Below are 17,293 nucleotides of genomic sequence, written 5' to 3'. Positions count from 1 at the left end.
AAAAAAAAATAAATAAAATTTGAAACAAAATTAGATTTTAAGAAACCACATACTTAAAACTGAAAAAAATTGTAATTGCTCTCGGATTATAATTTGTTGATGTTTCTTATATTTTTTTTTTTTTTGTTTTTATTTTTTACATTCCATTGTTTCGTAATTTATTATAATATACTAATATTTTCAATGGCAGTTTATTTTTGTTGGTTTAAAATTCTTATAATATGAATTAAAACCATTTATGTACGTATGATTCAAAGTTGTTAAGTTTTTGTTTTTTTTTTTTTTTTGTTTGTTTAATTAAAATGATTTTTTTCACTGGTTTTAATTATTTTTAATGCTCTTAAATATATATTTATATTTTTAATGGCAGTTTTAATCGATAAAATTTTGGTAAAAATCATAATTTTTTAATTCAGGTGCGATTGGTGTTTAACTTTCAGATATTTAATTTTTCAAAACTAAAAACGATAGGTTATCAAAAAAACAAAAAAAAAAAACTTTATTTACATTAAAATAGAAACAGACAGTGTCATACCAGAGGAAATTTGCTAGGCGTACATTTGGCACTTCACACCACCACTTTTATGTTCGAATTCATTTTAAAAGGTTTCTATAATTCGGAGACTAAAATCCACCATAAATTATTTTTTCTATAGAAAAAAGTGGTATGTAGGTACTCAAAGAGTACTATTCATGCAACGCTTTAGAAGTTATACATCATCAACAAACAAAATTTATTTAATACAGGGAAATAAAAACTAGGTTTTTTTTGTGTTTTTATGTTGGGTAAATCGTTTACCATTTCGAATTCATGTCGTGTCGGGTGAATTCTTTAAATTAAAAATTAATACATATATCGAAAAGATTCTTTGATAGTCCTCGGAACGCTCTTATCTAAGCGTTTCCGCCGGGTTCAAAATCTTTACTATATAGAGCAACGTTAGAACGTGGTGTCTTTAAGTCTTTAAGGGAATAATTCCATTATACTTAAAACCACTAGCTTCTGCGAAAGCTTTTGTTTTTTTTTTTTAGCGTAACTAAAACTAGTAACTAGTCCAGATACTGGCATACCTACGCATTTTTGGTAAGACTAGTACGCAGATCAAGCTAAATTTTAGCTCCCATACAAATTATCGGAAAAATTTAGTCGAGCTTAAATTTATCCCATACAAATTATCGATAACATGTATTTGAGCTTTAGCTCGTCTAAAATTTAGCTCGATCTGCGTACCAGGCTTAAATAATTATTTTGTAAGATTCAGAAATCTGATGATTTTCAGTATATTTTCTTTAAACCTGTCTCAAGAAAATAAGAAACACCTCAAGAAAATTTACTGTGTAGTGAGAAAAGAGCTTAAGCTATTTTTTTTCATTTGACCCTTTATCCTGCACGTGAAGTAGATAAAAAGAAAAGTTGTCATTTGAAATCTTTTTAAAATATTTCATTGATTTTCTACTAAAACGTGTTTGTCCTTTTCTTCAAGCAGTGTATCTTTTTCTATTTAACTATCACTGCTTTTTGTCTAGTCTAGCATACTTCTTTAATGCGTTGAGTCTTCCCTACTTCCTTCGCTTTCTGTAAGCGACTGGGTTAAAATACCCCCCCCCCCCCCCAATTCTTTTTTTTTTGCATAAGACCCTATATGCTGCATATGACGTAGGTAAAAAGAAAAGTGATTTTCTACTAAAACATAATTGTTCCTTTTCTTCAAGCAGTATATTTTGTTCTATTTATCAATCATTACTGCTTTTTTCTTGTTATTATTGCTTGGATTTGATGGCTGCACCGCAATGCTTCTTTGTTGTGTAGAGTTTTTGTAACTTTTATCGGTTTCTGTAAGCGAATGGGCTGAAATGATAATACCTCCCCCCCCTACTCGATTCGGTGATTGTAATATTACTAACATTTCACCCCCCTATTCAATCATCCATTCGGTGATTGTAATAGGTATTTATGTTATTGTTATTATTATAACTGCTATTAATTAATTTATACTGAATGATAATAAAAATAATTTTTGGCACAAATAAACCCATAAATTATTAAACGTAAATTCGTATTATGATCTGGATTTAGTTTTAGAACTAGAAGAAGTATTACTTCAGAAAAGCGTATATTGTACTTCTAAATTACGTTCAAGTACTTTTCAAGGAACACACCTTTAAATTTTTCTATCATAATATGATTTATAGGAAGTTCGATTTTGACAGTTTTTTTGACACCTTTAAATTTTTCTATCATTAAAAAATTACGTTCAAGTACTTTTCAAGGAACACACCTTTAAATTTTTCTATCATAATATGATTTATAGGAAGTTCGATTTTGACAGTTTTTTTTTAAATCAATTTGGCAGTTCTCTTTTCTTTCGACTTTCGTGGCTTGTTTCGTACATTATTATAGTACCTACTTTCCGGAGCTATATATCAGTGACGCAGTTTACGTTATAATCTAATCCATACCTATGTACATAACAGGTTTGTTCGTTGTTCCCCGCTCCAGAGCACTCTGAGTCATGTCAATCAACTGTCAAAAAAATCAGAGTTTCTCAGGTTTTGATTTTACATCGAACACCTCAGAGCCTTAGTTTCATCAGGGGCAATATTTTGTAAAACGATTATCGTTGAAAATACTTCGTTTTCGTTGAAATGCGACTACGCATTACGATAATCGTTTTACATCAACGATACTCGTTAATCTTTACGACTGCCAGTTACCTATCGTTTAACTGTCATAATATTATTGCTTTTGCTGGTAGAATTCATGTGAGCCTAAAAAAAAATATTTTTTTTGGTTTAATTTGGCCAAACGACTTTCTCGTTTAACATAATTGCTCTTTGTCGTGACTTCAGTATCGTTGACTTGCCACTCGTTGACTTGCCAATCGTTTCGTATTGCGTAATAGATTAGACCCCCAATTAATTTCTGTTTTGACGTTTTTTACTTATTCAGTTTCTTATTTCATGAATTTCGTGAAAATCTCATATTTACTATAAATATTTTGTATCCACAAACGACAAATCACTTTTCGAACTTCAAACAACTTTTTTTTTGTCTTAAAAATGACAACAACTGATTTGATTTTGATAACTCTGAATCCCGCGCTCTGACAAAATACCCAGAGTTGTTCAAGGTGCGTTCAGAGCAAACATCGAACACAGAGCAAATAATTCTGGTTGAAAAAGGAGCTACATAAAACGCTTGACGACGAATTCGGAGCGACCCAGAGTGCCCTAGAGCTCACAACGAACAAACCCTAAAAACTCTACCTTCACATAACACTAATACATATCTATTCTATTTATTGACTTTCTCTTTTGCATTTTGTGCACATACACATCCGAGACTAAAAATGCGCTATGTAATTCTTATCTTATCGATAAGAAATGTCAAAACTGACGCAAACTTGGTTTTGTGTCGGCAGACTTTAGATTTTTTTTTGCATTCAATGTCATTCCATGCCAAGTTTTCTCTGCCTATTTCTGATATTTATTTTAAGTTATACTTCTTTTCTGGCGTTTGTATATTGAATCGAAGTGAAAATTTAGTTTTTGACAGATGTCAAAATGACATTTACTTTACATTTAAGTTATATTAAATAACTTTATCGAACGATTACATCGAATTATGCTGTTATTAACCTTCTAAACTTTTAAAGGCATGTTCACATGAGTACGAAAAAAAGTTTTAATAAAAGTGAAAAGCGAGAAATATAACTTCAATCGCCTTCAAATTCCCTCTGTGTCACTGTATGTTTCTAGATATTATTAAGTCAGGCGTTGTCAAATTCGATTTTTATATGCAAATTTCGCCTGTGCAATTATTTGGCTGACATGTGTGCATTATAAGTTCTTGACTGCCTTATTCTTCAGCTAGGTACAGAAAAGAAATAAACTTGATACAAAATATATTGCTTAAGTTTTTTGTTTCTAGAAAGCATATTTTGCTGCAACATTTATTACTTATTTGTCCCTTATTTAACAAAAAGTTAAAAAAAATGTATTCATTATTTTTCAAAAAAAAAAAATAGGTACTGTATGTTACGACGATTGATTGAATAATACCAATATATTTGTGTATTATTCGACGGCTAGTTTGGTAAAAATGTATTTGGCACTGGTTAAAAGTGTGTGTGATTTAAAATTACAAAATAAATATATCGTTTGATTTTTAATACTATCTCGGGTGTTTTAATTATAATATTTCGTATATGATTCCAACTTTGGCACTTTTTTTTATGTATTTTGTTTTTATGTTTGCTTTAAGCCATTATAATTTATTTTTGTATTTATTCATTTTTGAGCACTTGTATTTTTTTAAAAGCAGATGCAATCACCCTTGTTAAAAAAAACAAAAATTATACAAAATTTCAATTTATAAAGTTAATGATTTTTTAAATAAAGCTTTTAAAATTAATTTAAAATTGTTTTAAACCTTAAGGTAAATATTATAACTTAATGATAAAATTAAAACTAAAAAATGGCAGCGAAGGGATATCAAACATTCACGATTGCCTTTCACTCATTTTTTCTCCTTCCAAAATTTTTACCTATAGATTTAATCATTTCTGTCCTTATTTTTTTTTTTAAATACACTTAATATAGTGTTTTAATTGTTTAAATAAAAAAAATTTATAATAATTTTTTAATTGTTTTTTTTTTTTTTTTTATACATTGCACTATTGTCCGTTGGCCCAAAAAACTACCTTTGCATGCCTTACACAAGAACTTAATTACTAACAAAATGGAACCAAATTTTGGGACCGAAAACGTAACAAGACATCAGAATGAGATACTGTTTTTTTTTTTTGTTTGTTTTTAATTTATGTTTTGTTTTTGTTTACTTTTCTAACACCTACAATTTCTCAAACAAATTATATTTTTTTTAATATATAAATATTTATAACTAATGCTACCTATTTTTAATTTCAATTGGTATTTTTTTTTTTTTTTTGTAGTATTTTTTTTTTACGGATAATTTTAATTATTATTAATTTTTTTTTTATACAATTTATTAAAGCCTATCCTCTTCCTCCTCTTCGGCCTCTTCACCATTCTCTTCGATCTCTTCCTTATAACCAGGATGTTCGGAGATCGCATAATAATTGCCATTATAAATTACACCTAGCTCCCGTAACGCATCGCCACGAATTGTGGCCTTTATCGTCCAGTTATAACAGTCGTCCGACTCGGATTCACGATCCAGCCGTTCGACATCTAGGATTTTTGAATTTAAACGCTCTAAGATAATACCAATATCCTTAATACTTAAATGACGTTTCTGATCAACGGACAGCTGATCAATTAATAATAGGAATTTCTCTGTTGTCGTTTTGTCATCTTCCATGACTGTATTTTCGGTCTCACTCTCGGAGCTGTCCCGTTCGGGAGCAATGTCCAGAAATCGGACGTGTCCCTTAGCACCAGACGATCGTCGTTGCATACTACCCGTAGGATCGGCACTGCCACCGACTGCGCCGCCACCGCCACCGCCGCCGCCACCCGTCGATATTGATATTGACGATTGGGGTTGAGGGCTTGTTGTGCCATCCTGGATGGGTGAGGTTGCAACGCTTTTGTGTACAGCAATTTTGCGACCCTCCTCGTGCAGGGCACAACAATGGAAGTCGCATTCGGTTGTACTAGGACTGCCGGCACGGCTAGGCGTGTGCGCGTGATGGGCACATTCGGGCGTGTGCACGTGCACAGCACCAACGGCACTATCAAAGGAACCGCCCTGCTTGGATAGGCGTCGTCCACCTGGATGGTAGATGCTCGCCGGTCCTTCATCACTAATTACGGTTATTTGTGGGCTCGAATAACGCTGAGGTGCTGGTGATGATTTATCGAGTGAGCTCTGTGCCGAAAGTCCTTTTTTCGATGGTGAATATTTTTCCGATGACATAAGACCATTGCTGCTGCCACCTGGTCCGCCAACACCACTGGCGCCCAGGCCGCTGGCACTACTACTGCCCGGCCCGCCACCACCGCCTCCCCCTCCTCCACCTCCCTGACGCTGGTCCCAGTGTAGGACCACCGTGACGCGACCCTTGTTATCCATAATCTTCCAAGATGGCGTCTCATCGTGGAGCTCTAGAGCATGGATCGTCTCACAGACGATTTTCGGAATAGCTGATATCGCTGTAATAATTTTTTTTTTTGTGTGTAATAAAGGTGTAAAAAAGGGAAGGAATAATTTAAAATAAATGTAAACAAAACGACATACTAACCAGCTTTTATAACATCGACGCCAGTTGGATACCAACGCTCGCCTTGCCTTAGTAGCAGCAGAACCGTATTATTTGCCAACGTCCGAAAATATTCGCCATCCTCGATTTGGGTCCCATCGCACTCTAGAACAACACGAACTGGTTCTGAGGCAGGAACCCCAAGCTTATCCTTGCCTATAAAAAAAAAAACACGAATTAATGAGTTGAAAGTTGTATTTAATAAAAAAACTTATGAGTCTTAGGCCCAATTTAATCACTCTTTATTAAATTTAAAGTCTCCATTATAGATTTTAAAATCTGTCAAATCGCCAATTTTTCATTTTAAATGGCGATTTTAAATTTAATAGAAATTGAATAAATTGGGTCTTAAAGTCTTAACTCAGTAGAACTTTTACTAATGGTGAATTGGTATACAACTTACCTCTAACGATAAGTTCCTCAAAACTTCCAACTACTACGCCTTTGCGTACATTCCGCCAACTATCCCAAATTTTAAGGGGTCTCTTGCCGCGAGACTCCTGAAAAAAATTAAAAGAAAATTCAATTTGATTAGCAATTACTTAAAGGGTTAAAGTTTATATTAATAAGAAATATTACATTATATTAATGGATAAATTTTATTATTCATAATTGGCTTAGAAAATTGTAGTTTGTCGACATATCTGACGTGCTAATGACCCGAAAATGCAACAAATCCTTAGACCATAACAAAATAAGATCTATTTTTAGATATGTATAAATATAGATAAATCATGGCACATTCCTAAAATCAAAGATCGTCAAAAATCCAAAAAAAAATGTCTAAAAGTATCCAAATTTTCAAGTTTATGATGATTTTAGCTCACACTTTTTTTGATAAAATGAGCTTAAAATAAAATTAAAATAATCTCTGAGATTGCTTTTCAAAAATCACCTATTTTGTCATGAAAACAGTGACATTAACGGTTATTTTTATTGGCAGTTGGTACTTGGAATAATTCAAATTTAGCCTTTGATGCCCTGTTTCTAGACACCTAAGCGACCTAAAAACTGAATTGAAGACCAAATTGTTGTCCTACTTGCACATCGGATATTCTGCTGGTCGAGCTCACTAAGCCACTGTGGTGCTTAATAAGAACCAGAGCTTGAAATGGTAATCGGTCAGATAGATGGCGATGGATAAAATATGTCCAGTAAAAAGTGAGCGACACTGGTTCCCTGTGCACATTGTGTCCTCTCTTGGACGAGCTCGGCTTAAGACCTGAGTTGCAGAATGGTTTTCAGAGTTTATGATAGTGGCTGGTGGAATAATAAGCCGTTACGCAAACGATTGCTGCGATCCAAAATTTTTAGTGACCACTGCTTTTTTCTTTCCTGGCCAGAACTACACTTAAGGGTATCGAACTCCGCTAACCAGTTCTTATGAGTTTTCTGCTATCTGAAAACAACCAGGTGGGAAACAAGGGCTTAGTACTTGGTATAGACACTGATAGTGTAAGATCAATAACACTGCTCGGCAAAAAAGAAAAAAAAGTCGGGAGTGTGCTGAGTTCAAAACTGTTTACAGATTTATTCCATCACGTCTAGTTTTTGACCTCTACTCATCACTTTTTTCGCTTTAGAGTCTCAAAAACTAATTTTGAACTAAATGCTTTTTGATATTTGATCTAAAATATATATTTTTCCGAATTATTTTGCTTTTTTTTTTTATCCAAATCGTCGAAAACTGGAATTTACTTCAAATCTGCTTCAAAAAACATTAGTTACGTTAACCACTAAGATTTTGAGATATCATAAATTTATATTTTAAATATCTTTTAAAAAAAAATAATTTTGTAAAAAGAATAAACATATTTAAGACGATAAAATATAGGTTTTTGCAATTGCATAAGTAGTTTTGCAATAACAAATTTGACGGTGATGTAATTCAATGCCAAAAGTTCCAAAAAAAACGCATTTTTGACCTTCAAATATTTCAAAAATGTGAGGAGCCAGTAAAATTTTGACTTCGGATTCGGAATCAGCACATAAAAATCCTTCAGAAAAGTATGGTTTGGTTTAAGCTCTATTTTCACTGACCAGTGTAATTAAAAAAAAAATTAAATTAAAGAAACCAAAAATGATAACATGATTAAACTACAACGATTAAAGTTATAATATGAAATTCTCTGAACATTTAATTGATCTTTAAAAAATAAATGTTTTATTTTCTTGGAACGAATAAATTGTTCAAAATCAGTGCACATGTAATTTATATTGGAATAATGTTTTGGCATACCTACAAATAACCAAAATAAATTGAAAAAAAAAAAAAAAAAAAAAAAACAATATGAACTCCTTTAGAAAAAAAAAAAAATATTTTAATGACAAGCTTATGACCGGATTCGTTTTGGCTGCTTCGCCCTTTTAGATAATACTCGTACTATCTACGCTTATAATATTTATATGCAATATTGAGAGTTCATAAGGCGGGGTGATTTGGCCTTTTTTAAGCAATAAAAAAAAATCCAAGAGTTATTCCTGTATGTGTATATATGCACATTCATGCATATATCCAATCCATGCATATATATGTATATTCATGGATGCACTTGTGGCAGTAGTAGCATTGTGCAGAAACAGACATCGAAATTGAAAACAGCAAGGACATGAGAGTCCTAGTGACCTACTTAACTATCACTGCACACTCGGGTGTACACACATATGATTCGGATGCTGATAATGATGATAAGAAAAAGCTCTTTTATTCACACACACACACACACACATACATTAATATGTATATACAAAGTAGGAAAACACATATACTCACACACGCACAGAGACAGCAAATGTAAAAGGAGGATAAGGAATTTTTTTTTTCCTTTGCAGCTTTGTTTTCGCCTGGACGAACAAGTGTGTGTAGAGCTAATTCAAATCTACACTCCCGAGTTCATTCTGAAGCTGGGAGCAAGACGAAAAAAAAATAATATCGAGCAAAAGTACCATGTGATTTACTTGTGTGGGCATTTACAAACTATACAGATACTAATCTAATAGCTAATAAAATGTATTTAATGATTATTTTTTTCTTGTTTTGGGGGTGGTGGATTTTGAGTGAAAATTGAATTTTTCGTTCAATTAATTCTTTAAGGTGTAGACGATTTAAATTATAAAGAAAGTGAGATTATTTGTCTATTTGTGAAAGGAAACATTCAGAAAAATTAGAAACAAAAATTAGTAGGTAATAAAAAGTATTTTTAATCCAAATCTTTGACTTGAAACTTTTTAAGGGTTTAAGGCTAAAATAAAAAATATTGAATATCCTCAAAGTAGTTTTGTTACCATAAATATGACAAACTAAAACACAATACTCATGAAGCCTTTTACTAACGATCAAGTATACGTCCTGGAAAATGGTTCGCAAATGTAAACTTCTTACAACAATCATTTAGCAAAAAAAAAACTCTGAATAAAAAAAAAATGTAAAAAAAAATGTTACGCATACACCACAGTGACCCTCTATATTTAAACTTAAATAAAATTGATATGATAGATAAATAAATTTTGATTGAGTATTGAACTCATGCTATGAACCAAGGTCATGTGAACTAATGCCTTAATGGTGTTAATTAACTCTCAAATAGGTATTAATATCATATAGGTATGGGTAAAGTCCAATTACAAATTAGAACTTAAAAGTAAGGTACATGTGCTGTGCATGTAGGTATCGGTTGATGGGTTCGAATAGGTTAGAAGAAACGCTCCAAATGACTTGCAATTAGTTTCTGGTTATGATATTGTACAAAAAATAAACATTCAACTTTAATGATTTTTTTGAAAAGTCTTTGCGGTGCAAATAGGAAACGTAAGAAGGAACAATGATTAAAAATGTGCCCTAAATTATGAAAGTCGACAAAGTTACTGTTAAAAAAATAACTAAAACTAGTATAAAATTACGGTAAACTGAATTGTTCATAATTCCTTCAAGCTTTATAATAAGATTATTGAGTGATTTTTTTTTTGTGAAACAATGTATACAATTGTCAAATAATCATATTTAGGATCACCATTTCGAAAATTTGACATTTATATATTTGGTTATAACGAAAAACAAACAAAATTGCAGATGATAGATCGACCAAAAACAAAATCAAAACATTTGAAAAAAAACCTCTTTAAGAGTTCAGTTTTTAATGTTTTAGAGATTTTGGAGAAGCTTTGTGTGTGTGTAAATTAAATACAACACTCTACATTCTGTTGTCCCCAATCACAATAAAAAAAAAATAAGAAAACTTATTACGTTGAGCCATAATAGTTTTTATACATACATCAAAGTTTTCGACAAAAAAAAATAAATAAATAAATAACATGCTATTATTTAAAATATTATAAAAAAATTAAAATGGATTGGATTTAAAAAAAAGAAGATTTTTCAAAGAAATAAATAATTTAAGAAAACCCTACAATATTTCTTAGTTTTAACACAATTCTTACTAACAATTTGTTGTATACAAATCTTAGTTGAAACCTGGTTGAGTCAATTAGGAGATAAGCTCAAAAAATATTTTTTTTAATACTCCCAAAAATACTTCAATTCCTCGTTTAGAGGTCACTTAAAACCCTTAACTACCAAGTTTAAAGCTAATCGCTGTATTGCTTCGGGACTGCAGCTCGAGACAGAAACAGGGAGACAAACAAACAAAGACAATTGTGAAATTCACTTTTTTCGCATTCTCTATTTTATAAAATTTTTTCAAGCATGAGTTGAAAGCCCGATTTTGGTTAAAACGGATTAAACAATAAAAAATTGAAAGAAAAATATTTACTTTTTGTTTTACAAAAATTTGCGAATAAACTATAAGTAAACATAGCTCATTTACTTGAATACTGTCATAACTCAAAAATCTAGAATTTTGGGAAGTTATTGAAGTAAAGTAATCTTCACTTCTTCAGTCTTCCAGAAAGTAATTTCTTAGATAGCTAAATTTAAAACTCGTTTCCTGAAAACCCAGTTTTTTTTTAATTATGACACTGTTCAAGTAAATACGCCAAAAATTAGCAAATTGTTTTTTTTTTTATTTAATTCCGAATTTTATTATTTTATAATAATAATTGTTCAGATATATTGTAATTACATATACGAATGGATTTTTAACTTTAAGAAAAATGTATTGTGATATTGTAACAATTTCACAAGTTGAAGATACCTACATGCACAGCACATGTACCTTACTTTTAAGTTCTAATTTGTAATTGGGCTTAACCCATAATATGACGTTAATTCATATTTGAGAGTTTATTAATACCATTATAGAATTAGTTTACATGACCTTGGTTCAAAGCATGAGTTTAATACTCAATCAAAATTTATTTATGTACATATAATATCAATTTTATTTGAGTTTAATTTATAAATGGTCACTGTGGTGTATGTGTAACATTTTTTTTTACAAATTTTTTTTTTACAAATTTTTTTTTCTTTGCTAAATGATTGTTGTTAGAAGATTACATTTGTGAACCATTTTCCAGGACGTATACTTTATCGTTAGTTAAAGGCTTCATGGGAATTGTATTTTGGTTTGTCATATTTATGATATCAAAACTACTTTGAGGATGAAATTGCTACTCCCATTGATCAGGGACAAATTGATCCCTACTCCCATTCTACTTGCATTTTTTTTAACAAATCCGCTGATACTTATAATATTAATTAATTCAAAATATTTTAACTTACAATTTTACAAGAAAATATTTGTTTTCGAAAAAAAAAATAATTTAAATCAGAAATAAAATGCGCGACTGGATCAAACGTTGAAAATTCGAAAAAGAGTATTTTTAAGAAATTAAAAATAAATTACAAACAATTTGTTACAAAAAGTTACAAAAACATCTGTTTAAATGGTTTTAAACACCAATTATTTTTTTTTAACATTTTCGCAAAATAAAATTGATATGTCATTAAAAAGGACAATCAAAAAATTTATTATTCAAAAACAAATTTTTTTTTTTTAAATACAAAATTTTTTTTAGTTAAGTAGGAGCTTAAATTTTTTTTAAATTTTCATTGAAATCGGTCGTCGGAATTTTCAATCAACGTTATGTCATGTTTGATTCTTATTTCGTGTTCAATTTGTTTCCTAATAAAATTTCGACATAGGCGTGCACTTTTAATTATTTTTCATCAAAAATTTAATTCTATATTCAAAATATGATAAAAAAAAACTTTTTATCAATAAATCAACAGATCGAAAAAATACAATAGATTTTTCTAGTTCGAAAATTGTTTAAAAAAAAAAGAAATTTTCTTAAGTGTCAATACGATGACACTATTCAAAAATCCTTAAAGAAGAATAATGACATTCGTTAATGTGTAGGTATGTATGTAACTGTCAAATCTCAGCACATAATATTATTACACAGATACATTATATACTAATAAAGTTCAATCTTTAATATAAAATAGAAAAATGTAAAAATAAATATATTTTATTACCGCAGCAGCTGCAGCAGCAACTGCTCCCTGAGCCGCCTGTCGGAAGCTCAGGCAATTGCATATTGGTTTTGTCACGCCCAATGTGCACAAAGCAGCGGACCACATTCTATCACTTTTGAAATCCACTTTAACGCCGTTTCCTTACTTCCGGGGGATTTGAAAAATATATATAATTTATATCTTATTTTTATTAAAATTAAATTTTGTTAGATATCCTTTTAATCACAAATTTTGTTTTTTTTTTTTTTTTGTTATTTAAACTTTATCATAATGTTAATAACATTTTGATTTAATTTATTAAATATATAGATATATTTGGCAGTGATTTGTTTAATATTTTTATTTGTTTTAAAAAAACAATTATTTTTTTAATTATAAGTAGACTGACTATTTTATTTAATCTTAGGGCAGTACCAGCTTGGCAGTTAGATTTGTTGATTAAATATTTTTTATTATATTTAGTGAATTATTTAATTTTTTTTTTATTATTTTTTTGTTATCCAATGCACAACACACGTTTTCAATTTTTAAATTTATTCTTTATTAATTAATTTGTTATATAAATATTTTTTTTTTTTTATTAATTTATGAACACAGAAGTAGGTATACGTTTTATATAGTAGAACTTTTTCTTTTATTTATTAGTTACACATAAAAAACCTTTTTTGTATTTATATATTTTTATATAAAAAAAATCCAACAACACGTGAAAAAAGATCTCCAAAAAATACAAATCAAATTAAATTGTCATTTATCATCAGTCGTCCAGTTATAAAGGTTCTTATTATTTATTTATTTTTTTTTTTTTATGTTACGTATGCATATAGTTTTAGGTTTTTTTGGTTTGTTAATTAAATACATATAAATATGTCTATACAACTCTCATATGGAAATGAAATCGAAATTTATTTTTGCAAACTACACTTTGATTGAATGAGAGACTGAGAGAGAGAGAGAGAGAGAGTGTGAGAGCGAACAAGAGCGAGAGAGAGGCAATAATGTGTGCGTTTTCGTTTTGTTGCAAGTGTGTGTGTGTATAAATGCGAGCAAGAGGGAAACTGAAACTTTCCACACAACAGACCACAAAGCAGGCCACACAAAATAAAAATTTTGTGATCGAAAAAAAAATCCAAAAACAACAACAACAACTACATACACAACCCGAAGTTATTATAGAAATTAAATATTTTTGTTTTGTTTTTATATCTTTTATTACTGCAACACCAATGTTTCTGATTGTTTTTGTTATTTTAGTTTTGTTTGATTACTTATTTAAAATTTCCCACTTTCAAAATATACCGTATACAAATGGAAGAGTTCAGCGATTTGGCATGAATTCTGTTTAAGGGGGATGTTCAATAATACTCGAATAATTTATTATTTTTTGCGACAATTTATTGTTTTCAAGTTATTTATGTGTGTTTTTTTGTTAAATTTTGTTTAAGTTACAATGGAACTTAACAAAAAAAGGATGTTCGTTATCACAATCATCGTTAATTTTTTTGTTTTTTTTTTTATTAAAAATTTATTTTTTTTTATTTTCTTTAAATTTATAAAAAACTTTTTTTGTACAAAAAACTAGAAAAATTATGAAAAACCGGATTGTTCTTCTTTCTTATTAAAATTTGAATAAGATTTTATGTTTTTTTTTTTTATTATTAAATCAGCTGTTTGCAGTGAAACCACGCGCACGTTGAACACATTTTTGTAATTTTTTTTTTTTAATTTTTGTGAAATTTTTATCAGGCTCAAGAAAAAGGAACCCTTGTAAAAAAAATTATTTTAATATTTTTTGTTTTTCTTTTTGTTTATAGTAAATTTATTTTTATTGTTTAGTTTAGGCTAGTATGATTAGATTTTTTTTTTTTAATAATTTATTTTTTTTCTTCTTCGTCTTCTATATTTTTTACATATTTCTGGTTGAGGTCGTTTAGGCACAATGCTACTGCTACTGCTGATGCTGCTCCTGCACATAGATAGATTGTATGTAACTGTGGCCTACATTTGAATGATATAATCAGGGCAGTGCACAGAAGATTGTTGGACACGAAATATATTCACGAGGATTAATTTTATACATAGTGGTGTATCCTGCTATTCCAATATTTCATAATGATGTGGAACGAAGGGAAGGATTTTTTTTTTTTTGGTTTTTTATTCGCTCAAACCGCAGTAGAAGTAGCAAACATAGCACCATAGCATCATCATAGTTTCCTCTGATGTCCTGTTTCTTTTTTTTTTTTTTTTTGTTTTGTATATATTTTTTAGTCCTGATGTAGAGAGTGTTTAGTGTATATTTTTTTGGAATATTATTTCTAAATGTTGTATCAGGATGCAGCTGAAGCTGAAGGAATATACAGCAGCAAGGCGATGTTGTTGATGATGATGACGGCGACAACGACAAAAAGGACACACAGAATGATTATGATGATTTTGCTCCTGTTATACACTCTGCTAGCTACTGATGATGTTGATGCTTGCTGCCGTTGGATGCTGCTGCTGATGATGATGACGATGATCCTGATGCTGATGATTATGGTTGTTGAGCTAAGAAGAATTCAGTATTTTTTTTTTTATTATCCTCTTCGTGTGGTTTTTTACTGTGTAGTATTTTTTTGCTCAAATTTTGTATGTTTCTAGAGAAGCAAAAAACTAGCAGCACCATTAGAGACTTGCGATGTTGATGATGAGGATGATTTGCAAGTAGAATCCTTTCGTTTTGCAGTGCAAACTGAAATGCATATTACAAACATACACATTTTGAAGTGATATTATATTTCTTCAACTCTATACAGCACTCGCGTTTTTTTTTTTTTGTTCCCACAGAAGATGGGTGTTGGTAAATTTGTGTGTGTGTATGTGTGAGTTAGATATGCGGGTGTGATGGAGAAATGTATTCCAAATTAAGTGAAAGGATACAGACACACATACATTGACACAATATATTATATTCACAAGGCATGGACTTTTGTAACACTAACGTATTTTTTTTTTTCTTCTTCTTCTTTTTCGATAAATTACTGCAAGTTACACATGATTTTGTATTTTTTTTTTTTTTTTTTTTTTAATTTTTCAAAAATATGCTGAAGGAAACCTTAGAAATGGTTAGTTTTTGAAAAAAAAATATGTAATCGAAAAAAAACTAGAAGTAGAAAATACGATTTTTCACGACGAGTATACGACCGATTGGAAAAAAATTACACACAAAAATTGATCAAGAATTTCAATTTCTATTAAACAGTAATAGATTTCGAACACATAAATTGGAGGTTTTATGATGTTTTGTTGCAAGAAAAAACTTAGTTAATATATTTCAAATGAAAAAAAAACTTAACTTTCCAAAAATGGTTTAACTTGATTTTTATGTTTCAATGAATTTTTGTTGAGGAATAAAATTGAGAGTTCCTTTCGGTTGCAATGAACATCTCAAAGTGCAGTGCCCTCCTGACCGATAGACAAAATCGGAACTGAATCGGGTAGTAGTATCGGTTGACCTCGTTTTTCTCACATTTAAGCCATATCGGTAGAGGACTTTTAGTTTTACTTGTTTTTTTTTTTTTTTTTTCTTTAACTGAAATTTGTTGTTTTATTTTTTGTTTTTATATTAAAAAATTCTCTTTGGGATTATTTTTTGTGTGCTCTCATCACACAGGACAGAATGGTGTACTAGTAGAACGAAACGAACAGCCACTTGGTATATCCTTCGTCGTGTATCTTCTACTCGATGTTAGGTGCAATTTAAAGAAAAAAATTCAAAAAAAAAAAATGCAATATAACAGAGATTTTGATCCTGCGATGTGCATGTTTGGGAGTGTCAGCAGCCACATCCTTTTGAACTTTCTCTCTCGAATTTACACACACATACACATAGTCTCTCTCACAGCATCTGCCTCTTTTTCATATTGCATTACACTTACACACACATTGATATGAAAAATGTTTTATGCAATATTGCTCCTGCATATTCAACAGTGGCAAAAGCAGCAAGCAGAATCAGGAGCAGCTTTTCATCTTGCAAGTTATTTGGTCCATGTGTATGGGAAAAATTAAGATGCAAGTTTGTTTTTTTTTTTTTTGTTTGAAAATAATTTTATATTTTTAACAGAACTCAGGGGAGAATAACACTGTTTGATGGAGTTTCTATTTTATATCAACTGTTGTTGTTGTTGTTGATATTTTACTGTTATTTTTGAACATGTATTCTATGGTGTGTGTCCCGAAAAAGGGTGTGTAAAAGTTTACTTTAAATCTATTCTTCTTATAGTTTTTTTTTTCATTTTTTTTTTTTTATTTTTGTTATTCTTGTTTTATTTTTAATATGAACTCTCACCCTCTCCTTATAATTTCAACTGTCATCATCGATATATTCGCCTTTTTTTCAAAAAAAAAAAAAAAGGGGGCTTGTGATGAAACACGTAAAATGTATGATGATGATGGTAAATTTGTGTATTGATGAAGTTTTTGAAGTAGAATGCACAACATATAAATTATGTGTGTATATCACACATATGGGCTAGGTATAACAGAAAAAAAAAACAAAAACAAAAAAGAGGCCAAGAATAGAGGTGGAAATGCCAAAATTGATTTGAGGACACCTGTTTAATTGGCAATA

General features: G+C 30.1%; 1 protein-coding gene across 3 annotated transcripts in view; it reads right to left on the bottom strand.

Annotated features, from left to right (window-relative positions):
• Positions 1-4,653: 4,653 nt before the first annotated feature.
• The window catches only part of LOC129918505 (uncharacterized), a 30,979-nt gene continuing 18,339 nt past the window's right edge, over positions 4,654-17,293 (bottom strand). For 2 of the 3 annotated variants that reach the window (XM_055999113.1, XM_055999106.1), the window contains exons 3-5: positions 6,649-6,745; positions 6,228-6,401; positions 4,654-6,138 (exon numbers count right to left, since the gene is read on the bottom strand). In XM_055999113.1, the coding sequence (XP_055855088.1) occupies positions 5,012-6,138; positions 6,228-6,401; positions 6,649-6,745 (1,398 nt within the window). In that variant the 3' untranslated portion in view covers positions 4,654-5,011. Of the gene's footprint in view, positions 6,139-6,227; positions 6,402-6,648; positions 6,746-12,681; positions 12,848-17,293 lie in introns of those variants that run through there. The other variant, XM_055999099.1, reaches the window with a different exon arrangement.

Source organism: Episyrphus balteatus, chromosome 1 (genome assembly GCF_945859705.1).
Source record: "Episyrphus balteatus chromosome 1, idEpiBalt1.1, whole genome shotgun sequence".
Taxonomy (NCBI): domain Eukaryota; kingdom Metazoa; phylum Arthropoda; class Insecta; order Diptera; family Syrphidae; genus Episyrphus; species Episyrphus balteatus.
The sequence above is the reverse complement of the archived record's forward strand: the minus strand, read 5'-3'. Positions and strand labels throughout refer to the sequence as shown.